This window comes from Kwoniella botswanensis, chromosome 1 (assembly GCF_036426115.1).
Source record: "Kwoniella botswanensis chromosome 1, complete sequence".
Classification (NCBI taxonomy): Eukaryota; Fungi; Basidiomycota; class Tremellomycetes; order Tremellales; family Cryptococcaceae; genus Kwoniella; species Kwoniella botswanensis.
Genome location: NC_088599.1, coordinates 3608537 through 3635180, shown reverse-complemented (window position 1 = coordinate 3635180; position 26644 = coordinate 3608537). Strand labels below are relative to the sequence as shown.

Genomic DNA, 26644 nt, shown 5'->3' with positions numbered 1-26644 from the left:
TTTATTCTTTGAGCATCAGACCTGTGACTCCTCCACTCAAGATCGTCACTGCAGTATATATCAACAAGATACCCTACGTACACGCATGCCTCACATTAGCCACTTCGCGCAGAACGAGATAGTGTCAATCCATAAGGGAGAGACTCACATAGTTGTGAAACCCATAAGCACCCGTCGCACCTCTCAATACTCCAACTTTCAGTAATTGATCAGAAATTGGACCTGAATCATACCATAAGTCAGTGGCTTTGGAATTGAGAGAGAGTGGGTGAACTCACCAGAACTCATATTCCCTACGCCCCTCATAAAAGCGAATATGGAATACGTCAAACCGGTGACTACAGGGTCATCTCCTACAAGTTGCATGAAACCATATCAGCTATTGACGTATTCATCGGAGAAAGGTATATACTCACTCGACACAGCACCGACCATCTTCGTCCAGAGTGTGGTAAAGCTTAACCCCAACAGACCGAAAGTGACAGCGAAGGACACCAAGACGCCACTATTGGTTCCGAATCCCCATAAGAAGGCACAGGAGAGTGCGCTGCCCAAGCAGGATATCAAGACTGTCCATTTTAGGGGTAATCGATCTGACAGGTATCCGAGCAATGCATTTCCAGGAACAGAAGCGGCTACGCAAGATACAATCAGCTTGATCAGCATGTTGAGTACGTTTTGGAGATGGAGGAGAACTTACCGTTTAGAATAGCAATTAGGACTGTTCCATTAGGTTTGGTCATCCCGATTTCATCGACAAATGCTGTTGTCGCTCATGCGTTAGCTCACACACTTCCGCATACGATTTGTCTCGTCAAGTTTCAGTAGTATTAATCGTGAATTCACACTCACAAGGCAACCACAAACTAGGGATGAAGTTACCCATACTAGTCAAACCAATAGTTGAGATAGCCAGATAAAGCGCACTTCTCCGTATAAACGACCAATCTACTCTGGGTCTTCTCCTGGGTGTCATCGAGTTTTGATCATACCTTGATAGAGGAATACGTCGTTTGATAGCCAATAAAGCTATATTGCCGGTGATAGCGTATCCCAACCCCAAAGAGATCATAGCGGTCTTATAACCGAATCTACCCAATAGACCTTGCATCAAAAATGGAAATACGAATCCACCTAGGCCTGTACCGGAGTACATCACACCTGAGGCAAAACCACGTCGGGCATGGAACCATTCGAATATCCAGGTCGCACATGGGAAGTAGGTAGCTGCGGTGAGAGTATCAGAGGTGTTACTTGAGTTTGAGACTAGAGAAGTGATATAGGGATTGATTGGACTTACCACTAGCCATAGGGTAGAACACACCGATAGTCACGATAAGATGCCATGGCTACAACACAGAGAGCAGATTTAGTCAGCTCAATATATCAGTAGATTTCGAGTTCACCCACTTTGGTCACAAACGCACTGGCTATCATGGAAATAGAAGCCATCATCAACCCTACCAATTGAAGTGTCTTTGTATATCTTGGGAAAGTAGTGAATATCCTACCGATCACAATATCAACATCGTTCTTTTCATACAGATACAACAACTCACGGTCCAGATACAGCTACAGTCATATAACTCAAACCCGTTTGAAGCGTCGCGGCGAGAGTGATCGTCGATTCACCCTGACCTTTAAACAACGTGTTGGTCCAGTACACATGCAAAACACCGATGGAAAATGGTAAACCCCATATGATCAATTCTATATATGTCGCTGCGATTAAGAAGAGCCAGGCCTGTCGTCCTGAATCTACGGGAGGGAGAGCTTCAGTGGGGTTGATCGCTTCCCGTTCTTCTTCGGGTTCGTTTACAGATTGGTGGGACGACGCGGGTTGAGTAGTCGACGATCTTGGATCGGACGATGATGAGGAGGAGACGGGAAAGTCAAATGTCTGAGATGCCGAAGGTGTAGCAAATGGATTGGTAGATTCTGGTTGAACAGGGGGGTTTTGGATTGATATAGCTGCTAATTCGATATCCCCAGCAGCTGAAGTTGAAGAAGGGGACATGATAATTACTCGAGCTCCTTTTCCTCTTCACAAGTTGGTATTTACAAGATACACAAGGGGGTTTGCTCAACGGCTTATCAGCAAGTACAAAGACTACCAGGTGGGGATAACACAATATATATCTATATATGAAGTTCTTCTCTTTGCACATCGAGTCGAGGTATGTACCCTACCCCTCAGTCCACATAAAAACGGGTCGTTCGGAAATTTAACCATCACGTGAATCATTTGATGGTGCCTGAACTTCACCCGCATCGTCCTTTGATCCGGGTATTCCGATCTTCATACTGACAACTCACACGCTCACACTCAAAATGCATGAAAGACTGATGGTATGGCGCATGGATTCTCTTCTTATTTCAATTCTATATACAACATACTCGAAAAATCAGACTAGAAAGTACTCATAACCCCACATGTCCAAGGATTACTCTCGAATTTCTCTTTGAACTCTTCCGCGGTCTGCTTTAGCTCAGCCAATAAATCATCATCTGACAGGCCCATAGTTTCTTCGTCTCCTCCATTGGCATTCTCACTCTGGCCAGTACGTGATTTCCAAGTTTCCAGGAAATCTTTTACCAGAGAAGTACCCTGATCTGTCTCTTCTTTTGTATATTTCGTCAAGGATTCGTTGGTATCTTCGCCTATGATTGTATATCACACGTCAGCTTGGCAGACTTCGCCGAGCATCGTCCCGTTGACTCACCACCGAAATCTTCTAGTTCCTCTGCTTTTCTCTTCGCGACCTGCGTTGTGCATTGATACCAGTCAGCTAACGGAGCAAAGTTGAACTCCATAAACTTGGTTGATCACTCACCCTCACTACACTCTCAGGGAAATTAGCCAACTCCGCAACATGAATACCGAAACTCTGATCGCAGACACCTAAAACGGCATCCCATTCAGATATCAGCTCATCTCATTACGACATTCTCAGATTCAGAGCTGACTGACCTTCTTTGACCTGGTAGAGCAGCGTGATATTCCTGTCTTGTTTCCCATCTCTGTCCGTCTTGTCAGTCACGAGAGCCTCGACATGCAAGTTCTTGACATGAGGTAGAGATTGGTCGAGGGTCGTCAATTCGTGGAAATGAGTCGCGAAGAGACAGAAGCATCTTATCTGAGATGCAATATGCCTATGGCAAGATCGAGCATAAGCTTTATCAGGACAATTTATGTGCACAAACAAGCTTACTCGCTGATAGCCCAGGCTAAACCGAACCCATCATAAGTGGAAGTACCTCTTCCCAGTTCGTCTATAATAATCAACGAATCCTTCGTAGCGGACTACGATAAACATTAATCACCAGCTTCAGCTTTCAAGCTTGAACACATTCAAGCAAAGGCTAGCTGAATAGACACGAGGAAGACATACCTTGAGGATAGTAGCGGTTTCCAGCATTTCAGCCATAAACGTCGAGACACCTTTCAACTGACTATCACCCGCCCCGACTCTCGCGAGTATACAATCAAAAATCGGTAATTGAGCTTGATCCGCGGGCACAAAACATCCTATCTGGGCCAACAAGGCTATAACGCCGATTTGTCGGATATACGTCGATTTACCACCCATATTTGGTCCAGTGAGTATGATGAATTCAGAAGAGTCTGCAAGTTCCGGATGGTCAGTTGGACAAGTGGACATGTTTTCCTCAGCTGACATGCATTTACTCACTCTTTCGCATCTCATGGTCATTAGGAATAAAAGTCACATCATCTTGCACTTCCAGACAAGGATGTCGAGCATTTTGTAGTAAAACATCGCCAGTTCCTATGCAAAAGCTGTGAGATAGGGCTGCATCGATGAGATAGATAGCACAGCAAATCTCACCTTTTTCTGTCAAAATGGGCTTAACATATGGTATGGGAGCATTGGCCGAGACATGAGCGAAACTATAACATTGGTATTATCAGTCGTGCTGTGCAGCATGTGATAGAGAATCTCGGTATTTACCTTATAGTCACATCAATAGCAGCAATCAGATTATCCAAGATCTCCAGTATGGGCGTATACGAAGCTATCCGAATGTATCAATACATCAGCTTGGGCCTACTCATCCCCAAGAAACAGCTGACATACCTGCAATACCAACTACCTCTTTGACTAGATGTCTCTGGGTCTTTTCGTACTTACCCTGCAAGTCGAAATACGCTTCGCTCAATTCCTTGAGATGTCGCGTATTGAAGATCGTTCCCGATTTCTGAGTAGCTAATTCCGTATATCCCTTTTTCCCTCTGAGGGTTCCAGCTTCCTATTTCGCCGTCATTCGATGTTCAGTTGGGATTCATCATACTGAGTATACGGGGCAACTTACAGCTTTGGTAACCCTAAAGGAGTATTTGTAGACCTGGTGATTCTCCAAATGCAATTTTTTCTCAATATCCAAACCCAGATCCCGACCTACTCGCACATGCTCTTCGTCGAGCTGATCCCGTATTTGCAGAAGCTGGGCCCTGAACTGCTGTAGATTTTCGTCAAACTCTGGGCGAAGCATGATATTATGGTTCTTCAATTCATCCAGATCAATCGTATCTTCTACCATCTGAATGTAATTCTCGAGATGCGACGAGTGTTCCTATAAGACATCTCATCATGAGTGAGTCTGTATACAACGTCGAATTACAAGAAGACAGGCTCACCTGGAGAGGCTTGAGGTATATTTGCTCTATCAGATCCTTAGCTGCGGGATTGGTAGTCTCGATACCGGTCAAAGTGTTGATGAGTTTGGGCAACTAAATCACGAAACAACTGAGCTTTCTCGATCCTCAGCTCGATAGGTGGACAAGAATAGCTTACCAATGCCACAGCTTGATAAACTCTGACTACCTCCTCCAAGCTCGCTACTCGTCGATGGAATTTTTTCGAGATCCGATGGAAATCTGGCATCACTTTGAGGTATTTATCCTGCAATGGCACATCAGCTTAAAGTTTGTTTTTATTTGTTTTTATCGCGGAAGAATCCTAACCTGTATCGACAAACGAGTATTCGAATCATCAACGAACGCTTCTACTATATTCTGACGTTGTACTGTTAAAGTAATGAGATATGTCAGCTTTGCTGCCGGTCGTACGTCGATATAGCAACTGACCAATCTCATGAAGGTTTACCAAAGGCTGTTTCAACCATCTAGCTAATAATCTCTTCCCTTGACTCGTCTTGCATCGATCTAAAAGCCCATACAGACTCATGTTCTTGCTACCACCAGTTTCGTTCGGTTGAGGCATCAAGTTCAGTGCCTTCAATGCTGATGCGTCGAGTTTCATATATTGTGATAAATCATGTTTGTGCAATCGGTATTGACCGTGCGCGGTCTTGTCTTGGAGCAGGTTGAGGTAGATGAGGAGTGCTGCTGCTGATGACATAGCTATTTTCGTATCGAACTCGGCTAGAAAATACATAAAGGTTAGCTGACGCAAGAAGCTACAACTGTTTACGAGCTCACGAAGTGCAACACCAGCACACGATTCGTGTAGCAACCTGTTGAGATCTTGTTCAACGTTTCGAGCTTGGTAATCGGCTGTGGAGTCAGGAAATATTAGCTCAATGTCATTGATAGAGGCAGCTGCACTCACCGGCTCGTCGTTCAGTGACAATCACTCCGCATCTTTCCACCAGCGTCTTCAACTTGCTCAGATCATGATCTGTCTTCTTATCGTCTGACTGCATGATACATTCCTTGACGCCAAGCTGGATGAGGAGAGACTATGAGGTATCGAAGCGTTAGTAGCTATCCTTCAACAGACATGAAAGAGGTGATTGCGTGTTTCATAGACTCCCGAGCAAGTCAATTCAAGAAATGAAATGGAAGTAAGACGGATAAAGAGAGATAGCTAGCGAAAACAGACGGTGATCGCGACAAAATCAATCAGAGAAACTATTCTGGAACCATCACTCACCTCGGTATTACCAAAACTATCATTCTCCACAAATTCCCCTACACCCAACAACCGCTCTGAATTATCTATATAAGCAATCCCGATGATCTTGGACTGTTCCTTCACTTGAAGCTTTAATGACATGATAACACTTGAAGATGAAAGACTCTGATCGTTGAACAGTAAATCTTCAAGTTGGATGAGGTTCCCCGGTGAACCTGATTTACTCAGTGTCCATCTCGTGTTATCTTTCCTTCCCGGTATTTTCTCTTCAGGTGAGTATATCTCGATACGCATCTGTTTGATCGTCAATGCCTCTCTTAGGAATTGTTTGGTGAGTGATGTAGAGATTGTAACGGATGGTAAACCTTTAGCGAACGAATTGGAGGAGGAAGAAGTTGAATTGGAGGGTTTAGGTGTACCGAGGTATTTCAGGACATTGGTCGTTTTGAATACTTCGTTGGCTATGTAGATAGCGTCTGATCCATGGGCTGAGAAGTAGTCCTAAGAATAGGATCAGTATCGCTGATTCCATCCTCGCTTCTTTACTTCCTAGTGCCTAGTGAAAGAGGAATATATCTTTCACTCACCCCTCGATCGAATAGTCTGACCATACCGTCCATTTTCTATCGCACCGTACATACGTGCAATCAGCATTGACAGTCTGTAACAAGATGTTAGGGTTGACAAACTCACAGGAGGCATCCTCTCTACGAATCTGCAAAACCTGTCCTCCGCCTCTTTGTCTATTCCACAGTCAATCATCAGCTGATCAGCTATTCGTATTCAACATTGTAAAACTAGCTGTACCCACCCATCTCGAAGACTGGCCTAGGGGCGGAGGTAGACTCGGAGCCATACATTGGAGGCTGTCTCAGAGTGAATCAGCTGTGTACCCTCTCAGATTTGAGATTCAGTGATAGCTGGAAGACATCACCCACCATGTTGACTACAATTGCTGAGAGGAAAGGTAGCGACAGCTAATTATCTTGGTGATTCTGTTGATCGATGTCGACTATAGTGTGCGACAGTTTTGGCCTCAAACAAGAGTGATGTGAGCTGGTCAAGAGTCCCTGAGAGCTCAGCACGGATGAAGGATATGAGGAAGATAATGTATATGTGAGAGTAAGAATGGTGAAATAGTGGAATCGGAAATCAATATAATGTTGGTTGACGCGATCCCATCCCAGCCCACTCTCCTGATCGCGTGGTGGAGGTAACATCACCCTCTCATAGAGCATCGTATATATATATATGTATGCGATAAAAATACATGCAGGTACTTCATCACACTAGACTGATGCAGTATCTATCACCCTGCTCATAGCAGCCTGGCTCAGCGTCATATCCAATCCACCTTTCAACTTCAGCAACTCTTTCTGGAAGTTCAGCTCCCTCTCTATACGGGTTTGTAGTCTCAGTAACATCTCATCCAGGATAGGTGATTGGCCGAGTATGGGCGTGTAGAGGTCTATACGAAGTGATGCAGGTCACGCGTTCAGCTGCTTTATCGATACGATGACAGATGATATCTGGACGGTGGGATGAAGTACTCACCTAATATCACTCCTACCACTTCCGAAGCCATCTCACCAAACCTCGGATCGGTAACGTACCGCAACAAGAACGATAATATAGGTTCTAACGATACATCGTCCCTTCCACTGAGAGCGACTCGTAGGGCATCACGATGTATGAGTTCCTGTATCAGTGCGAAGGTAGTTGTTGGTTTGACGGTCTGACCCACGAGAAAGGGATATCATGTTAGCATCGAATACTCCTCCAAGGACAACTTCTCACTACTCACCTTTTTCGTTCCAGCATCCAATGCAGCTTGATATTTGAATCCCTTCAAATACCTATCAAATTCTTTCAATCTCCGCTTCCGTCTGGTCTCAACTCTATATTCATCCACATCACCTTTTGCAGGAGGTAATTCCGATTTCTTAGCTTTCAGATAACCTTTGCCAAAGATTTGTTCCATATCTGCGAAGTACTCGTACGATCCACCTACGATGGACAGGTTCTTTGATGTAGTGTCTTCGGTTATTTCAGATGCTTTGGGGTCACGTCGACGCACTGAGAGGGTACCATCTGTCAGACCTGCTGCTATGTGAGTATCGTCGGGCTATGCAATATGACACAAAACAGTATCAGCATGGTTTACCTGTGCACTTGGAAGTCGGACTCGAATATTCACCGAAACAGCCAGACTCAAAACTGGCGCAGGGTACCTCATCGTATGAACGACCTTCCAATCCTCCGTATCATAAACTTTGACCATCGTATCCAAACTTCCAGTCAAAACCCTTTTCTTCTCTCCGTCAAATGATAGACAAGTGATGGTTTTCTGATGGTTCGATAACGCTCTAATACATTTATTATTGCTTGCCATTGATAAATCCCATAATCTCAATATGGGTCCACCGACAGATACGCCAATCCCTCCAGAGGGGAACATCAATATATCTTCTACGGGACTTCCACCGTGTCTCATGGTAATCACATTACTGCTCTCTTCGGGCAATCTACAATCGTGTAATCGTATGGTCGAATCGTACGAACCAGACAGCATCAAAGACGGGTTTGTAGGGTGAAATATAGCCGATCGGACATAATCCGTATGAGAGTCGAGGGTGTTCAGACATGTTTGAGTGGATAAATCCCATAATTTTACGGTGGTGTCGTCCGAGGCGGAGATGATTTGTGGGAGATGAGGTGAGAAATGAGTCACTCGGACTGGTCTGTAAAAGATCAAGTAGTTTAACAAGCTATTATAGGACAAAGTCATGTGGTTCAACAGTCCACTCACTGATTATGCCCCTTCATCGTCCTCAGCACTGCTCTTGAATTCACGTCAAACACCTGAATCTGACCTTCATCATCACCAGCTACCAACAGTTTCCCATCTTTCCTGAATTCACCTGATCTGGCTGTATCCTTGAACCTCGATATGGTCTTGACAACTTTACCAGTCCTAGGTGCGTATATCAACACCCTCGTTGAGGATGTGATGGCATATCGGTGTGGTTTGGCAGGGTTGAAGTGTATATGGGTGATTGAAGAGGGATGCTTGATGAAGAGGGGATGACGGAAGGAGTGGAAATGTCTTGAGTGTGGGTTAACGGATGATATCTGACGAGGGGCGGAGGGCAGGGATGGCAAAGGGAGGAAGTCCATGATGGGTGTTAGGGAGGGATGGAGAAGGATGATTGGGTGATTCGATAAAGCTCTTCCCTATCCAAAGCTGGTCCCCTGAAGTTGATCTCTGTTATGGTATCGCTAGGCCGTTCTGTCGCTGCTCGTGTTACTGATATACTATACTATATGATGGGTCTGCTTGCTACGTCAGTTGTCACCTTCAGAACACCATCAATAAACTTCTCTTGATCAACCTCACCTCCACTCGCAAGAATCCAGAAATATTGCTCAAGCACAAAATACGAATAAATACAGAGCAGAAATATTCACAGACCTGTTCCGCCACGTGCACGTGGCCAGCTCAGATCCGAGTCGATGGATGATGTGTGTTTGATCCCGAAGATTGAGATTCGTCTTATGCATGTTCGGGGTTTTTTTTTTTTAGGATGAAATACGAATTATTTCAGAGAGGAGCAAGCATCATCCACTCTGTCGTGATTCTTGTAATTTCCGAATTTCAACGATCAACAATATCGACTCAAACCTGTTACTCGTCATTCATCACCTATCGAGTATAAAACATCATTACTCATCCCCTCTCTGCTCCTTTCGATCTACCCAACAACCACTGAAAAACGCTGTAGATCAGCGTAACATCGATAATTCTTTCCCCACTTTACACCTCGACCCGGCCCTTTCCTCCACATTCACCATCACACCATGTCCTCCTCGGTACCTGTCCCAGGTCGAAGAACCTCTGTGTCAGCTTCTGATCCTCCCAACTTGTGAGTACCAAGACCCATCACGCCTTCTCGGGAACCACGGCGGCACATGGTCTGCGATGGTGATGGTGATGGTGATGGTGATGGTGATGGTAGTCAACGTGGCATGGTTTTCGACTTTTAAACACTCAGATATCCTTTGGATCTGTGGGGTTGAGGGGCTGCCCTGTCTTATATATACTCGTCATACCATCTCACTTTGTTCCACTCTCGTTGTTACTACACCTTCTTTCGATCCACTCAACATGCTGACACCCTCTTCACACCCTTGCAGCATCCCAATCCCAACCAACACCCGAGGTATCCCCACAACCTCATTCGGCGCTCAATCTCCTCCTGCTGCGGCTACAGGCCTGAGCGGATCATTCTCCACCTCCCCATCTATGTCCAGCCATGTGAGAGGAGGATCAGGTTCAGTCGGATCGGTCTTCCACGGTATGGCTAGACAGTTGACAGCTTTCTTACCTGTCACTTATCCCCTCGAGGAAGAACCTGAAAAGAGACAAGGTAAAACCAAGGTCTTGTTATTGGAAAATATCAATTTGGATGCGGCTCAGTTCTTGAAGGACCAAGGCTTCGAGGTGAGTGCTCATTTCTTAATTCCTGATGTGTATCTACCGAATCACGATTCGACTGACCATGGAACAATTCATAGGTTGATCACGTCACCAAAGCTTGGTCGGAAGAAGAGCTCATTTCGAAATTATCCCAGTATCAAGCTATCGGTATCAGATCCAAGACCAAGATCACCCAAAAGGTTATCGACGCCAATCCTCAGGTACGTGTTGTGTTCATCGCTTGGCAACTTCAGGGTTTTGGTTGGTGGATCTAGCTGATCGTGTATATCCACATTTCAGCTTCTTGTCATCGGTTGTTTCTGTATCGGTACCAACCAAGTTGACCTCGAACACGCCGCTCGAAGAGGTATTGCAGTCTTCAACTCTCCTTATGCCAACTCCCGATCTGTCGCCGAATTAGTGATTTCCGAAATCATCGCTTTGTCCAGACAGATTGTCGATAGGACCCACGAAATGCGAGCAGGTATCTGGAACAAGCTTTCCAAGAACTGTTGGGAGATCCGAGGAAAGACATTAGGTATAGTTGGATATGGACATATCGGATCTCAATTATCCGTCTTGGCCGAATCTTTCGGTATGCAGGTCATCTACTACGATGTTATCCCAATTATGCCATTGGGTACAGCAAGACAAGTGGATTCCTTAGATGATTTGTTGTCCAAAGCGGATTTCGTCACACTTCATGTCCCTGAAATTCCCGATACGATCAACATGATTGGTGAAGCTCAATTCAACCAGATGAAAACCGGTTCATTCTTCATTAACAACGCCCGAGGAAAAGTTGTCGACCTACCTGCCTTAGCTCAAGCACTAGAATCCAAACATCTTGCCGGAGCTGCTGTTGACGTGTTCCCCAAAGAACCTGGATCAAATGGACCTGGATTTAACGAGACTCTGGGAGACTTCATCCCTAGATTGAGGAATTGTGCGAACTTGATTATGACACCGCATATTGGAGGATCGACCGAGGAAGCTCAACGTGCGATTGGATCAGAAGTATCCAATGCCCTATATAGGTATTTGACCTATGGTACAAGTTTGGGATCTGTCAATTTCCCCGAAGTTGATTTGAGAGCAATCACAACGAATGACGAGAGGCACATTCGAGTGTGTCATGTGCACAGGAATGAACCTGGTGTGTTGAAGCAGATCAACAATATTTTGGCCGATCACAACATCGAAAAGCAATTCTCGGATTCCAAGGGTGATATCGCGTACCTGATGGCGGATATTTCGGGTGTGGGTCAAGAGGAAGTTGAAGGTATTTATAATGGTATCAAGAATACTAGAGCGAATATCTTGACTAGGTTGCTTTGTGAGTGATCAGGATTCTCTCAGATACAAGCGCATATGCGTAAACTTATAAGAGGGCGTGTTGCTGATTCACCCAATGTCTAACTCTTATACAGATTAAGTGGATGCATAGTCGCTGTAAACGAGAAGGAGAAATAGAACATAATGGCGAGAGAGAAGATATCAGAAGAAAAGAAAAGTCAAGGACGAGATGTGAACCGTTGAATTTCAATTTTTGTCACATGGTGTAGCTCATCCTTCTACCACATAAGATTCCACACATATTACATACTACATATCATATTTACTGCTCTTACTGGATATGATCAGTTCATCCTGATGCATTTGCTATTTACTGCTTGACATTTGACTGTGTATGTTTCCTTCTCTTGGCGAACCTCCGGAGAGAATCATGGGCAAGCTCTTGGTATGACTGTATACGGAAAATGTTGTAAGTGTATTATTGACGAGTGATCGTGCAAATGGTAGAAATCGCAATCACAATTTGTCTCATGAATTCCATTCATATGTACAATGCAATGTATATGGTGTAACCGAAATGTTGTACAATCGCCTGATATATCTATATATGCAAGATGTCGTATCTCCTTGCCTAGCGCAGCACAGCATAGACCTTTGGAAGTACCGGATCTTTCAACCTATCATACAGGGATATAGAGCTCTCCGCTAGAGAATATATATATATAGCTCATCGTTCTTCTACCTTCCCGGTCCAGCCGCCATACTTCCCTGACCCGCACCATTCGCGTACTCTTCATTCCCTTCTAAGAAATCCTCATCATCTTCTCCATATACATCAACTTCTTCTCCCAGGTCATCCAACAGCTTATCATCGTTATGTAACGGTTGGCCATTCCCATCATATCCTCCAGAGGCATTACCCGTCAATGGGAAGTTTTTCTCTTCCGGTTGGGATTGAGATCGTATCAACTTATTTATATATTCTTCTTTATCTATCCCTTCCATGCCTTCCAATTCCTCATCATCATCTTGGTCATAGTCATCGTCGCCATCTTCCGAATCGGAAGAAGAAGCTTTATAAGACATAAAAGCATTTATACGTGCCAATCTATTCGCCCTGGTGATCTCATCTTCACCACCTACTGGACCATTGTCATACAAGTTTGATGGATGAGATACTTTGGGACGAGCCGAACGTGGTTTTGGAGAAGAAGATCTTGTTGGATTGAGGGATAGGTGTGAGAGGGATAGGGCTGTCGCATTGTGATAATCCCTTTGACCGAGATGGAGAGTTTGGTCGATAGGTCTAGTATTGAAATAATTGGAATGGAAGTTAGCTTTGCACGATTCATATTTCGGTTATGATCTCCTTCTTTCTTGATTTACTTTCGTTCAATGACTCTTCCAAATCTCTCATCTGCGCTTCACTCATAATCAATAGGACAGCAAACACTCACAAGATCAACCCGTTCTTTGCCAAATTGCTTTCCCCTTCCCTTATCCTATTCAGCACCCTAGCTTTGCCACTCCTCCCATTCCCCCCTCCCACCAGACCCAGCGTAGGTGACTTGGTAGGCGATCCATTATATATCTGCGGTTGTTGCTGGTGGGAATCTTGATCTACTAAATGCATATTACCCAACATCAATTCCTGTTCCCTAGCTAACAGGGCTTCCCTAGCCAACAAAAGTTTATCCTTCACCGGATCACTACTTGGTCCAGCTGCTCCTACTTGTGGAGTTGCGAATAGTGGGGAAGAAAGTAGTGCGTTATTCCTATTCAGACGATCTCGAACTTCAGCCAAGGTGAGGTAGGATATATCATCGGCGCCTGTCGGGGAGGAAAGGGAGGTACGTGATGATCGACGCGGGGGCATCGTGCGTATGTTGGATAGCTCGGTCGGGGTGATGTTTCGGTTCACTGGAAAAGAATTATGGTGAGGTTGAGGTTAAAGCGGGATGGAAGTGTTTGATGCTTTCAAGTAGTTAGATGTAGGAGGAATATCAACAATAAGATAGAAAGACAGACAACTAACGGCTAGCTTAGCTTCCATGTGACGAAGCTACACTACTAATCAGGCACTCTTCATAGGATTTGTGGCAGTCTGACGTTGGCACATTGCCTCTAACATTGAATTGATTCTCTATTGTCTACTTCCATCCCACCCATAAGACCAGACAGAACCGACCCAGCGCAGAGTACGCGATGCATGAGGGTGACATCGCCGTCAGTTTTCATAGTATCCTCAAGATCTACTATATAGCGACTGTTTAGAAAGCCCGAGACCCAGAGAAGACGTCGGTTAGGTGAAGGTGGACGGATAAGCAAGTAAATCGTTTATGTATAACTATCAGATCTTGTAAACAGAATATATATATATATATACAGTACAATGAGGGTAATAGGTACAAGTTGGAAGATCAGGAACGATTGCTGCCATGAGGCTAGAATACAGAGACATAACTCATTGAATAACACTGTTCCCGACTGTACTGCACCTTGTCAATGCATTGACATGTATGTGTAGACGACATTCGCAAACCCAAATGAACATAATTAGATTTATATAGGAAGTTGTACGGATATCTTAATCAACTGGTCAGGATCTATTTCTACGTCGGAGTGACTGACCAAACGCATCCCTCCCAGACGTCAGTTCAATCACGCTGTCTTTCGTGGCCGTCACTGTGTTCGCCGCCGTTGCTGCTTCTTCGGGTCTGGCCGTCTTTGACCTGCTGGTCAGATACCCCTCTCTTGCCTGTTCCTTCTCCTTAGGGGATTCGTACACCCTCCTGGCTCTTGTGGACTTGACCCTTTCAATGAAATCTTCAATCAAGGTCATATCGCCCTTGTATGGCTGAAGGTGTTCTCTAGTCGCCAGGGAACACTTTGATCTGCGCTCGTGGCATTCTCCACACTTGGCATAGTAGACACTACCATCTACCCTTGTGCTCACGAAAGTCGTACATTTCGTGTTCGATTCGGTACAACTATTGCATGATTTCGGCCCTGCAGCCTCATTTCCGGATCGTCGAGCGGGGGGTGCCATTTCCACTGAATCTTCATCTGAAGTAACCGTATCGGCAGACGGCTCAGTGACCGTCGATATTGCTGGGAAATTATCAGGATGTGAACGTTTCCCACCTTTCCCAATGGGGGAACCTTGATGATCACGACCAGAGCCATTGTCAATATCAAACGTGAAATCTTTCTCCAAAGTGTTTAACGCTTTGATAGTCTCATTGCACATCCAGAGGACGCTCCTATCATCGGAGACAGCTTGATCTTCTTTCATGTCATCAATGATAGACTTGATTATATTGATCGTATCAGCATCAAGGCCAGATTCCAGACGTTGGACTGCTAGGGCGATCGGACCTCTCCTCAGCGGCTCGGCTGCATGATGATCCTTGAATGTGATCAAGGTTGTTTGAACAGTTTGTAAAGCCAATCCTCTAGGTGATAAAGGTGTAAACCAGCCATCAAGACCTGTTCGTCTTCTCTTAGATGAACCTGAAAAAGCGCTATACGCTGAAGGTGAATGTGGATGAGAGAAAGGTTGGTATGGATCGAGGTTCAGACCATATCCCCCACCAGTGAGGGCGGGGGAAGTGAGGTAATCAAAGTCGGTCTCCAGTTGTCCCATATCAGGCGTTAAAGAAGATGTCGTGTTGATGAGACCACCGGGAGGTCCCATGATATTGAAGTTAAAGTTATCAGTCGGGACGATGTCAGGTACTGCCGTGCTCGCATGTGAGACAGGGTTGTGCTCCACAGGTGCTTGGCGCGACATCTCCACCTGGTCATGCAGTTGGAAGGGAGTGACTACTCCAGACAGTGTTGCACTGTTTACTTGACTCGCCTGCTGCTTGCAAAGAGTGTCAGTGGGTGTTCCTGAACCCAACCTTGCCTCGGCAATTCGGAAACAGAGAGCTATCGATACCTAGGCACTTACTTCGCTTGTTGGTAGGTATTGACTTTTTTCAGACATCGTACACGGCATGAATGACGGTATCACCGGATTAGCAGGAGTGAAGAGTACAGTAGACCGAAAGCCACTGGAAACTAGAAAGCTTGAGGATATGGTATGATTGCTGCCAAGTGAGCGCATATCGTTGGACGATATACATAGACAGGTTGAGGTCTTATCTCTGATGGTGACCGAATCTGTCGGGCTTTCAATGTCGCTCTTGCTCAAAGGATGATCAAGATGTGTATCGTAGCTCAGGAGAACACAGGAGATCAAACTGTCCAAACACGTTTAAGTCGACTTGACATCACAGCTCTCCCTTCATCGAGCTGCCCAGCTTGAACCTGCGCTCGTGATCATTTGTTGAAAGTGACATCATGGCATCAGCGCTCGGTATGGACATGCATAAAGGATGCATAGCCTTTGTCTTATATCATCAAATCCTGCAATCCGTTGGTCTTACTTGTTAATACTCCGTCAGCTTTGACCACAGGTGGTTCCCTCAGCTTATTTCAGGTTCCTCAAGATATTACCCATAGCTTCCCATACTGGGCGATTGTCAACTTCAACCTTTTGCGGACTATTGACCTTTTCTGGGGATACAGCAGGGACCGCAACAGACGTACTGCTCTCTATGGATGAGTCATGTATTGACGGCCGGGTCAAGTTTGTTGGCTTTTGCTCCAAATCATAAAGCAGATTTTGCATAGTCGTCCAATCGGATCTATTGGCGCACTCGGGGACGTTGGCTTTTGGGGAACTAGATTCTTGAACTATCGAAGGACCTGACTCGTCTTCTGCTAAGTCGTAAAGAATGTTCCGCATTTTATCCCACACCGGTCTCTGATGGCTCCCAGCTGCAGTCTCTGTAACGCCGCCCGAAGAATCGCCACCAGGAATACCAAATTCTCCTGGGACTCTTTCCCGAGGGGGGCTGAGTGGGTGCTGGTCGAGATAATTCCAAAATCCGTCGTCCAGATCCTGCAGCGCATCTTCATTGTTATCAAACGTAAAATCACCTTCGGGTCGCGGCATGGCGCTTTCCAGACCTTGCATCATCGGCATTAGGCCGGCTGTAGGAGAATGAACAGATTGACTAGGGTTTGAGATGTACTGCGACATTTCGCAAGCTTTAAATCCGGTCAGTTGATATTTCTCAAGATCTACAATAAATCTTTGATTGAATTCGCACTTTGAGAGGTTATTGTCTCTGCAATTAGAGCAACTACTAGAAACGATTTGTTCCTTTTTTCTTCGTTGGGAGACAGTGCATTTGAGACCTTTAGGTTCACAGCAAGAGCATTTGAATGGGCATTCAGCTACCTTGCCTCCGCGAAGGCCGTTTTGCCATCTAAAACCCCCCTGGCTTGACCTTGATGCAGTGGCAGTGATCGCACGGACAGCAGAAGAAGCAGTTGGTTTCCAGTCCTTCTCTCCGGTGAGGTTATAGTTGTCTAGCCATTCTCTCGACCTGGAAGCCATAATGCACCCGCTATGACGTTCACGACAATCAGCGCGCCCGACAGAGATTTCGCCCTTATTGGTGTTCCGTAATTTCACTAAACATGATTGTTTTGTACCTGATTGAGAGCATCGTTGACATTTTCGAGTCATGATTGTCATCTCATGGTACCCGGGGTCTGGACATCTCTGCCAGGTCAAGGATGATCGATGTTCAGGGCTTGTAGATTGTCCACAAGGCAAGAGAGTCCGATAGGAGGAAGCTCTTTCAGATGAGTTGGGGTCCATTTTGGGGTCGTTTGTATTCTAGGTATGGGATTCTATAGCTATGTTCATAGTTCCAACAGAAAATACCAGTCGAATGATACTTGTGACGCGTTAGATGGGTGATGGGACAGTATATACGTTATATCGAGTGAGATTGTCAGAAGAGCGGAACAAAGGGGGTCATCCAGCATCCTCCCAACTTTGGTAAAAAGGAGTGCCACCTTTGTTTTCTTTGCGGTTTTTGGCAGCTGCTTCACCATCGATAGTAGAGATGTAGCTTCGCTACCTGTCTGATCTCATTCGCAGCTCTCGGACTAGGGCTCTGGCAAAACGTAGGACGCAGATAGCGCCTGAACCCGGCAATGCCGCAACAGAAGAGATCAGTAGTTATGGGTAGGCACGTGGGAGTGCCACGTGGTTTGTTTACCCTGCAAATTGCAAACATCCTTTGGCCAGTTGTCTCCAACGATCGTCATCGATCTTCGTAGCCGCATCCCATCAATTCATTGTTGCTTCATCTCAATAAGAGACTTCCAAATGTCCCTCCTTCTCTCAACTCACACAAACGAGCTTTTCGCCAAGACAATATCTATCTTGCCATGCATCCCGGGCGAAAATCCTATTCGCGGGGGAGAATGTCCTTAAGACACGTCACTGGGCCCTAACCTCGCTTAGCTGGAAAAAAAAATGCTCGCGTGTATTACATGTTCTACCAGGCTGAACCATCATGAAGCAACCATATGTTTCAACCTAGCTAGTGAAAATTTGACTTCCATCATCGTCGGCAGTGCCGTACGGAGACCCCGTTTTCGACTTCTGTTTTCGCTCTAACCTTTCCATCGTTGGTCAGATGCTTGTTATCTACTTTCTTGGACCGGACAGATCTCGCCGAGTCGATTTGCGTATTCCATTCACCTCGCAGGTCTCCTTATAACTCCTCTGGGTGGACCTCGACAATTTGGTTTTCTTCCTTTTTCCCCACATTTCGCAATTGTGGACAAAATCCCAATCGTTTGAAACAACTGACTTAACGAATAATGTCGCATTCATCAACTATCGATATTGAATCATCAACAACTCAGTCATATGCTTTGAACGATCGTAAATCAGATAAAGTGAATCAAGAATACCCAGGTCAGACCGAGATCACCCATCCGGTGGATATCGAAAACGGTCAGAGCGTACCTAAAGATGGTAAGATACACGATGCAGTGTGGGGTACCATAGATGAAGATGGACCAAATTATCGGAATCTCGGATGGTGAGTTGACCTACCACACAAGCGGAAGCTGATCAAATTAGGATCCGTGCATCAGTACTAGAACTCAAGACTCAAATCGGTTTGGGTGTCTTAGGTCTTGTAAGTTTGTACAGGCGAAACGGGACGGACGGCGCTGACCGATCATCAACTTAGCCTGCGGTACTTGATACCTTGGGCTTCGTCCCAGGTGTGATTGTCATCGTTGCTCTTGCTGTGATTATAACCTGTGAGTAGGATGTCATTATGCTACGAGAAGCAACAGCACGTTGACTATGTCTCTTTAGGGTCGGACTTGGTGGTTGGGTATTTCAAGCTCAACCATCCTGAGGTATACACCGTCGCAGAGTAGGTCCAGCGATACTACGAAGGATATTGGAGTGAATAGCTGACTATCCCTTGCAGTGCTGCCCATATCATGTTTGGCCCTATCGGCCGAGAGGTCATCGGTTTCGCATTTTGGGTATGTTGCCCCTGAGTCCGAGTCGAAGACGCTTTCTTACCTCTTTCTCGAATCAAATGTAGCTCGAAGTCGTTGCTATTGCTGGAGCGTCATTCTTATCCATCTCCGTGGCATTCAACACCATCACCGAACATGCTGCCTGTACCGTGGTTTGGGCTGTAATCGGTGCTGTCATCGTCGCAGTGTTCGCTTCGATCCAAACACTCGGTCGTATCTCATGGTTAGGCTGGGTCGGTCTTGTCAGTATCCTTTCAGCAGTCATCACCTTGATGATCGCTGCTGGATTAACCGACCGACCAAGTTTGGCTCCCATTGATGGTGATTTCAAAATCATCACTCAAGTCGTGGCTCAACCCAGTTTCGTCGATGCTATCAATGCTGTATCCATCGTTGTATTCGCTTACGCCGGTACACCAAACTTCTTCAATATCGTCGGAGAGATGAGAGAACCCGCTCAATACTCCAAAAGTGTGGTGGCCGCTCAGACTTTAATCACCATGATCTACCTTGTAAGTTTTTTTTTGGTTCGATGTCGGCCCATTTATGCTAAATGGACTGTGCTGGACAGATTGTCGGATGTGTGACTTACCATTTCGTCGGTCAATACATTGCTTCACCCGCTCTTGGAAGTGCTGGGTTCATCGTCAAAAAGGTCTGTTACGGTCTTGCCCTTCCAGGTTTGATCGTCGGCGGTCTGCTCTACGCCCACACTGCAGCCAAATATGGTAAGCCACTCTGTCAAATGTAAAGATATGGGGCCATGCTGACTTCCGTCGCAGTCTTTGTTCGAGTTCTCAGAAATTCCCGACACTTGTCCAAAAACACCCCTGTGCATTATATGGTCTGGTAGTGAGTATCATCATCATATTATCCCATCGAGAACAGCCGAAAGCTGACCGCGATCGCTAGCGGATGTGTCGGTTTTACTTGTGGTATCGGATTCATCATTGCCGAGGCCATTCCATTCTTTAATGATTTGCTCAGTTTGATCGGTGCTCTACTTGGTACCCTTATCTGCATGTGAGTGTGCTGGACGTTGTGTACCTGTTTAGACCCAATGCTGATTTCGGAAAAAGTCAAATGGAAGCATACATGTGGATGTGGGACAATTGGAGAGCTACCAAAAGAGGTACCCGAAAGTGGAACTTGATGATGGCCATGAATGCCATCTTCTTCGTCGTCGGTTGTTTCTTGATGGTGGCCGGTACCTACGCCGCTGTCGTGGTCATCAACGACAACCTGAACAGTGGAGATGCAGGAAGGTAAGTAAGGCTCATACCGGTCTGGGATATCTGTGGCTGATCCCATGCTTTTCAATAGCCCATTCAGTTGCGCAGACAACAGTGGTAACTAAGTTATTGAGCCGCGAAAAAGCAGATTGGACAATGAGAAGATCACAAAAAGCCCCTGAAGTGGCATGCGGAGACGAAAGACGCAGACGACTATGAGATTGAAGCGAGAACGATCAATTGTATTCCATAGTCACCTAGCAATGTAACAGGAATCACAAGCACAAATCCATATAACGGATTAATAAAATCATATTTTCATGAAAATTATGCATTAAGACATTATCACGGCTTTACTTTGGAATTCTATTGGTTGGAGGTTCAGACCAGTCAGGGTGCGTGTCAATCTATCTGAATGTGCTTCAATGCCAATACATGACGTGCAGCGATGTTATATAGAAAACCGATGCATGCGGCATACGTGCTAGAACGCACTGATAATACTACAAAAGAAAACATGGACGCAAGCCAATAACAAACAACAAAGACCGTTTATACAGGTAACAAGACTTTGACACCAAAATACTCTCGTTTCTGGAAGAGCTTTCCGTCGAGCATGATTTGATCTTGACCGATACTGTTCCTAACGGTATCAGTGGGATCGGTAGCCTCGGCAATTTGAATTTCTCGCCATTGACTGTTGGTTGGTACCTGTTGATGGAAAGAACAATTCAGCCTTGGACTTTATATGAGAAAACAAGAAGCGACGTACGGGTACACCAGCATCCATGAGTCTCTTGAACTCCTTGTAGACACCTTGTTCTTCTACACAGCCTTCTCGTTGGATGAGGGGTGAGTCGGCGGCAGGGGTCATTCGGAGTTCGCCGATACTACTGTTGAATTGGACTATGGATAATCGCTCAGAGTTGAGCTGGTCGACAGGTGGCTTGAACACTCGGTGTCGGGTCGCCTTGAAATGACCGCCCGAGACGATTTCAAGGGTTTCACCGATATTGATTACGAGAGCTCCGGGCTTGTAAGGAACGTAGTGCCATTGCTCGTCATGTCCCCAGATCTGAAGACATGAGATTGGCACAGAGAAAAGAAGGGTGGTGAGCCCGAAGTCGGTATGTCCGTGCATCCGGAGACCTTTGGAAGCTTCCTGAGTCTCCTTCTGCACTGGTCTGAAAATAGCATGTCGGAAGTAACCTTCTCCAGTTGGGCTACCTTTCGATTGCACATTATCCCAGAGCCAATCGTCTGGAAGCTCGAGAACCCTCGAAAAGAGGGTTAGAAGTCGTTTGTTGACGGAGTAGGTCAAGTACTGAATGTGAGAAGCAGCTTGACTTAGTGACAGCTTTCTACAATATGTCGCGGCACAAAACACTTACGGTGGAAAAAGCTTCAATCTCATCCAAGAAAGGTTGAAGACACTCGGGCACCAAATCTCGGTTCTCCCATTGCTCTTTGTACCAGTTGAACTGCTCGATACCATCTGCGGGTCCCTTGTGTCGCTGAGCACACAGACTTATCAGTAACATGTCTTGGTGAAATTGGTTTTGAGACCTACTTTGAATCCGTAAGGGTGCTTGTAACCAGCCCATCGACCAGTATCGGGGTGGAATAAGAGTCTATCTTTGTCTTCTTGAGACATCTTGGTGTGGGTATATTGGGCAAGAGCGAACTGCCTATGAAGCTACCCCAAAAATGTCAGTTCAGAATTGGATATAGTCGTGGATAGTGGTAACTTACCTGCTCTAAGGAGACACCGTAATTTTCGAGGAACAAGAAACCATCTTCTCGGATAGCCCTCTTCACTTGCTTAACAAGGTCTGCTTGGACCGCGGGATCTTCGGAATCGAGGAGGGACAAGTCGATGGAAGTGAGTTCAGCAAAGTTCTCGGTCTGCTTGGTAACTGGTGGGATGTTCCATGGCTCGACGTATGGTTTACCAGGAGCATCAGGGGCAGGTGGGTTGAAAGGTGCTGAAGGAGCCATATTGTATGTTCGTTATTGTTTGATTAGATGAGTGAAGATGTGTTGCTTACGAGATGGATCGCAAAGGACATCTTGGTGTCATCTTATATAGCTTCTTTAGACGTCTGCGCCGGCGTTCGCAAGCCCGCGCCTGTGCATGCATGCGTGAGCATCTCATGATATTCTGAGGAGCAAAGATAACTCACTCTCCTCAGGCACAAAAGGTGCTCCTGTGATAACGTGAGGTGCGCCCCTCGTCGGCTACCTACGGTCGGCTATCACTTATCAAACGGTGAGTATCTCCTCCTCCGTGGTCACCTCCTCTCAGAGGTGCTCCTCCCTTCGGATTGACCTAACCACCTATCATGCTAAATCTGGATCTTTCCTGCCTTGTCATGTGAGGTTATAGCAGCAGCTTTGTTCACATCAAGCTGGCTGTGATAAGCGATTCATCAATTTCCGCTCACCCTACGTAGCCGCCTTCGTCACAAGAGTTAATGTCATTCGGCACATTGCCGTACTCCGGGTGTAAGTGGGTATCTGAACGTACGCATGATTTGTCGGTAGCAGGTTACCAGCAGTCCTCGAGGATAGTGACTCAGCTGTGTCCACATGTCAACGCGAACACAGTGCAAGCCAATTGAGGTTGTTCTGCTTTTCCCCAAGTGCCGAGAGGCAAAACAATCGTAATTATACAGTAAGATGCATACGGAAATATCTAAGATCTAATCATACAATCAAGGTCTGACACAAGCGATTTGAGCAGTGTACCAGTTGGAGATAGCCTTGGTATCACCGGTGATGGCCACACTGTCAAAGGTTTTCAAAGCTTCAGCAGCGAGAGGTCCATCGTTGACCAATCTTCCAACCCATTTACCGTGCTTTCTAGCAGCCTTGACAATCTTCTCAATAGCCTCTACAAATACTGGCTCGTCACCTTTGGCAGGGGTGTAACCGAGGAGTGACTGGGCGAGATCGTTAGGACCGATGAAAAGGTAGTCTAAGCACTGAAAGTCAGTCTATGTTCCTCACAAGCAGTTCATGAACCTCTTTAAACTCACCGACACCTGGCACAGCGGCGATAGCATCCACGTTCTCTACACCCTGTTTACTCTCAATCTGCAAGATGGTCAAGATGGTTTGGTTGGCGGATTTCATGTATTCTGGAGTTGTCAAGCCGTGGCCGATAGCGGGGAAGGCGGAACCTTGACCTCGGAGACCTTGGGGAGGGAATTTCGAGTAGGTGACGACGGCTTGAGCTTCTTCAGCTGTGTTGATCATGGGAACCATCAAACCGCTGTTCGAAGGGTCAGCTAAGAGCCAGGTCGGCAAGGCACTACTACTCACTGGGCACCGGTGTCGAGAGCTCGCTTCAGGATATCTGGCTGAGTACCTCGGACTCTTATAATTGGACTGACACCAAGGGCGGAAATAGCCGAAACGGAGTTGTGCATGGAGTCATCACCGATGTGACCATGTTCACAATCAATAATCACACCCTGTCAAGCTGGTCATCAGCGTCCACGCCCAGGACTAATGCAGATACTAGGAGTAACTCACATCTAAACCCGTCAAGGCGACTATCTGCGCATGTCGGACAGAAGGAATAGCAATGAAAGTCAACAAAGCGGGCTCCTTCTTCCTCAGATTGTTGAGGACTCGGAGTCTGGGGTTTTGCACCTCGGTGTTGTGAGCAGTAGGGTATGAAGAAGCCATTGTAGAGACTGATTGTGAAATGTTCGGTTGTATTTGCGTGTCAAATGGAAGATAAAGTGCGTATAAAATAGTTTGGAAGTTAGAGATCCGATCAACTTCAATTTGCAAGGCGTGATATATATACGATTCATATTATATCGCCCCTTATGCATAGCTTAACATCTCATCCACTCATATTCGGTCTATCTCATACGTGCAGAGGAGTCAAAGAGGACAAGTTGAGGAGTTATTATCGAACTGATAATCTTGTCACTTGAGATAACACGCACAGTGACATGAGATTATGGGAAGCGAACTCTCCAGGGAGGTGCTGACAGGAACAAGTTGTCTCGAGAATAACGTAAAATGTTAGCGCTTCGGCCCGGAACTTAAGGGTGAAGACTTAAACCCCGATCACCGATAGAGGAGCTAACCAAACAAAAAACCCCAATCTCGTACAAAAGGAGGAGAGCACCTCCCGAGTCATGTGGATGCCCCAGGTTCGCTATCTTTGGATCTCATGATAAGGTATCCACGTAGTTTGGATGTGGCGATAGAGCGAAATCCAAATCATATATATGCTGAGCCTATCAGCGAGTTCAGAAAAGCCATTCCTCATCCCTTCCCATTGATTTTCCATTACTTCTCAAACCAAGGATACTCAACAACATGGCCGATCACACCGAAACGAAACAAATCGATGACAAGGATGTCGAATTGGCAGTCCTGCACCAAAGTGTTGATGATGCCAACCCGCATATGCCAGAGAGTCTTCGAGGCTTGACCGACGACGAACGACGGGTCCTTGAGAAGAAGATCGTCCGAAAGGCCGATATGGTCATCCTGTAAGTGGTGAAATCGCCTAAGTATCAAACTCATTGCTGATCATTCATCCGTAGTCCCATCATCGGTGTTCTTTACATCTTGAACTGTAGGTCAAGCCTCATCACTTGAGGTAGCATATGCTGACCTTCTCCTTGCCAGACATCGATCGACAGAACCTTTCCGCTGCCAAGCTCCAGGGTATCATGGACGACCTCAATATGACCGCCCAACAATTCGCTACCTCGATCTCAATCTTGTTCGTCGGTTATCTGCCATTCCAAATTCCGAGTAACTTGATCATTTCCCACATCACTCGTCCTGGTGCCTATATCTGCATTGCCGTTACCATCTGGGGGTCAATCTCCGCGGCTACAGCTGCTGTGCACTCTTACAACGCTCTTCTTGCCGTGCGAGTCATCTTGGGGGCAGTGGAAGCTGTCTTCTTCCCAGGTGTCATCTACCTCCTGTCCGCTTGGTACACTAAGAACGAGCTTGGAAGAAGAATTGCAGGGTTGTATATCGGTCAACAAGTCGGTAACGCTTTTGGTGGTCTTATTGCGGCCGGATGTCTCAAACTTGACGGTGCTCACGGTATCAGAGGATGGAGAGTGAGTATACGCTCTCGTGGTCATTCCTGTTGTATGCTGATCAGATGCTACAAATAGTGGTTGTTCATCATTGAGGGAGTTGCCACCGTTGGACTTGGTCTTATCTTCGGTTTATTCCTGGTAGGTCTGATCTGCCTCATATGTCCTTGTCATCTTACTGACTTGGGATGTCCAGCCTGAATACCCTCACAACGCCAAGATGCTCAAGCCCATCGAACGAGATATGGCGGTGTGGCGACTTGAGCGAGAAGCTGGTGCTGCTGAAGGGAATGAACAAATTGGTACCATGCAAGGTTTCTTCATTGGTCTGAAAGACCCAAAGGTAGATCAAAATTTTTTCCGTCACAATGCGAAGTACTGGGCTGACTTTTGATATTACGCTAGATCTACTGTCTCATCTTCATGAACATGATGTCTCAATGTATGGGCTCGATTGCCAACTTCTTCCCTACCATTGTCAAGACCCTCGGATATAATTCGATCAACACTCTGCTCCTCACCGCGCCACCATACGTCTTCGCTGGTTTCTTCTACTGTGGCTTGACCTGGTACAGTGACGTGAGTTGTTCTGCATCAGCGTTTATGGGTGACGCTCCGACTGACTCCCCAATTTCCCTTCTGCAGAGGAAAAACACGATGTATCTCCCTATCTTGTTCTGTCTGTCTCTCGCATCAATCACATACATCATTTCCTTGGCCACTACCAACACTGCCGCGCGATACACGGCCATGATGTTCATGCCTTCAGGAAGTGGTAAGTTAACTCGTCACCCGTTTTCTCGCTCATCCAGCTGACTCCTTCGATGCAGTCGGTCCCCAGCTCCTCCTCTACAAGACCATCAACCACCACATGCCCCGGCCCGTAGCCAAGAGGGCCGCTGCTATTGCCATGATGAATGCGATTGGCGGTACTTCAAACATCTGGACGAGTTATCTCTGGTACAATGGTCCAAGATACTTTGCCGCTTTCGGAGCCTGTAAGTTTCACTTTCTGGATGGTGTTCCCACCAAAGGATCCAGTGCTGACTGTCGTTCACGCCTCGCAGTGCTTGCAAGTGGTGTCGTCTTTGCTGCAACCCTCACGGGATACAAGTTCTACCTTCACCAACAAAACCGAAAACTCGACGAAGGTGGCGAGAGAGCAAAGGAGACTATGAAATACGGTGTCACTCAACAAATGATCGATATGGGATGGAGATACGAAGGTTATTAAGTTGTCTT

The 26644-nt window shown here is 46.1% G+C and overlaps 11 protein-coding genes across 11 annotated transcripts; 3 read left to right on the top strand and 8 right to left on the bottom strand.

Annotated features, from left to right (window-relative positions):
• Position 1: 1 nt before the first annotated feature.
• On the bottom strand, positions 2 to 2017 carry L199_001385 (uncharacterized protein; the record flags this gene model as incomplete). The annotated part of the gene is made up of 9 exons (XM_064887140.1): positions 2 to 73; positions 149 to 222; positions 279 to 353; positions 417 to 635; positions 701 to 763; positions 853 to 1227; positions 1301 to 1349; positions 1411 to 1507; positions 1560 to 2017. 9 exons carry the CDS (start codon positions 2015 to 2017, stop codon positions 2 to 4), a joined length of 1482 nt encoding a protein of 493 aa, XP_064743212.1.
• Positions 2018 to 2410: 393 nt separating this feature from the next.
• Positions 2411 to 6757, bottom strand: L199_001384 (uncharacterized protein; the record flags this gene model as incomplete). Its single annotated transcript, XM_064887139.1, has 21 exons — positions 2411 to 2661; positions 2724 to 2763; positions 2835 to 2902; positions 2972 to 3153; positions 3213 to 3304; positions 3393 to 3625; positions 3693 to 3788; positions 3849 to 3910; positions 3972 to 4035; positions 4098 to 4269; positions 4333 to 4593; positions 4658 to 4750; positions 4815 to 4922; positions 4985 to 5046; positions 5108 to 5404; positions 5462 to 5536; positions 5592 to 5721; positions 5916 to 6398; positions 6485 to 6520; positions 6591 to 6640; positions 6709 to 6757. The coding sequence occupies 21 exons, from the start codon at positions 6755 to 6757 to the stop codon at positions 2411 to 2413; spliced, it is 2904 nt and encodes a 967-aa protein (XP_064743211.1).
• A 429-nt stretch (positions 6758 to 7186) lies between these two features.
• Positions 7187 to 9074, bottom strand: L199_001383 (uncharacterized protein; the record flags this gene model as incomplete). Its single annotated transcript, XM_064887138.1, has 5 exons — positions 7187 to 7365; positions 7452 to 7632; positions 7702 to 8022; positions 8095 to 8638; positions 8707 to 9074. 5 exons carry the CDS (start codon positions 9072 to 9074, stop codon positions 7187 to 7189), a joined length of 1593 nt encoding a protein of 530 aa, XP_064743210.1.
• Positions 9075 to 9755: 681 nt separating this feature from the next.
• Positions 9756 to 11718, top strand: L199_001382 (phosphoglycerate dehydrogenase; the record flags this gene model as incomplete). The annotated part of the gene is made up of 4 exons (XM_064887137.1): positions 9756 to 9820; positions 10092 to 10398; positions 10473 to 10595; positions 10675 to 11718. The coding sequence occupies 4 exons, from the start codon at positions 9756 to 9758 to the stop codon at positions 11716 to 11718; spliced, it is 1539 nt and encodes a 512-aa protein (XP_064743209.1).
• A 690-nt stretch (positions 11719 to 12408) lies between these two features.
• L199_001381 (uncharacterized protein) lies at positions 12409 to 13546 on the bottom strand (the record flags this gene model as incomplete). The annotated part of the gene is made up of 2 exons (XM_064887136.1): positions 12409 to 12976; positions 13128 to 13546. The coding sequence occupies 2 exons, from the start codon at positions 13544 to 13546 to the stop codon at positions 12409 to 12411; spliced, it is 987 nt and encodes a 328-aa protein (XP_064743208.1).
• Positions 13547 to 14269: 723 nt separating this feature from the next.
• Positions 14270 to 15367, bottom strand: L199_001380 (uncharacterized protein; the record flags this gene model as incomplete). Its single annotated transcript, XM_064887135.1, has 1 exon — positions 14270 to 15367. The coding sequence occupies one exon, from the start codon at positions 15365 to 15367 to the stop codon at positions 14270 to 14272; it is 1098 nt and encodes a 365-aa protein (XP_064743207.1).
• A 780-nt stretch (positions 15368 to 16147) lies between these two features.
• On the bottom strand, positions 16148 to 16696 carry L199_001379 (uncharacterized protein; the record flags this gene model as incomplete). Its single annotated transcript, XM_064887134.1, has 1 exon — positions 16148 to 16696. One exon carries the CDS (start codon positions 16694 to 16696, stop codon positions 16148 to 16150), a length of 549 nt encoding a protein of 182 aa, XP_064743206.1.
• Positions 16697 to 18405: 1709 nt separating this feature from the next.
• On the top strand, positions 18406 to 20443 carry L199_001378 (uncharacterized protein; the record flags this gene model as incomplete). The annotated part of the gene is made up of 11 exons (XM_064887133.1): positions 18406 to 18562; positions 18685 to 18728; positions 18783 to 18855; positions 18914 to 18974; positions 19032 to 19089; positions 19152 to 19598; positions 19658 to 19814; positions 19869 to 19938; positions 19999 to 20109; positions 20166 to 20351; positions 20410 to 20443. 11 exons carry the CDS (start codon positions 18406 to 18408, stop codon positions 20441 to 20443), a joined length of 1398 nt encoding a protein of 465 aa, XP_064743205.1.
• A 427-nt stretch (positions 20444 to 20870) lies between these two features.
• Positions 20871 to 22316, bottom strand: L199_001377 (uncharacterized protein; the record flags this gene model as incomplete). The annotated part of the gene is made up of 5 exons (XM_064887132.1): positions 20871 to 21029; positions 21091 to 21642; positions 21710 to 21832; positions 21889 to 22014; positions 22071 to 22316. 5 exons carry the CDS (start codon positions 22314 to 22316, stop codon positions 20871 to 20873), a joined length of 1206 nt encoding a protein of 401 aa, XP_064743204.1.
• Positions 22317 to 23032: 716 nt separating this feature from the next.
• Positions 23033 to 24011, bottom strand: L199_001376 (uncharacterized protein; the record flags this gene model as incomplete). Its single annotated transcript, XM_064887131.1, has 4 exons — positions 23033 to 23295; positions 23357 to 23592; positions 23643 to 23794; positions 23856 to 24011. The coding sequence occupies 4 exons, from the start codon at positions 24009 to 24011 to the stop codon at positions 23033 to 23035; spliced, it is 807 nt and encodes a 268-aa protein (XP_064743203.1).
• A 648-nt stretch (positions 24012 to 24659) lies between these two features.
• L199_001375 (uncharacterized protein) lies at positions 24660 to 26636 on the top strand (the record flags this gene model as incomplete). The annotated part of the gene is made up of 9 exons (XM_064887130.1): positions 24660 to 24835; positions 24890 to 24921; positions 24975 to 25423; positions 25481 to 25543; positions 25599 to 25745; positions 25808 to 25981; positions 26048 to 26177; positions 26233 to 26400; positions 26470 to 26636. 9 exons carry the CDS (start codon positions 24660 to 24662, stop codon positions 26634 to 26636), a joined length of 1506 nt encoding a protein of 501 aa, XP_064743202.1.
• Positions 26637 to 26644: the final 8 nt, after the last annotated feature.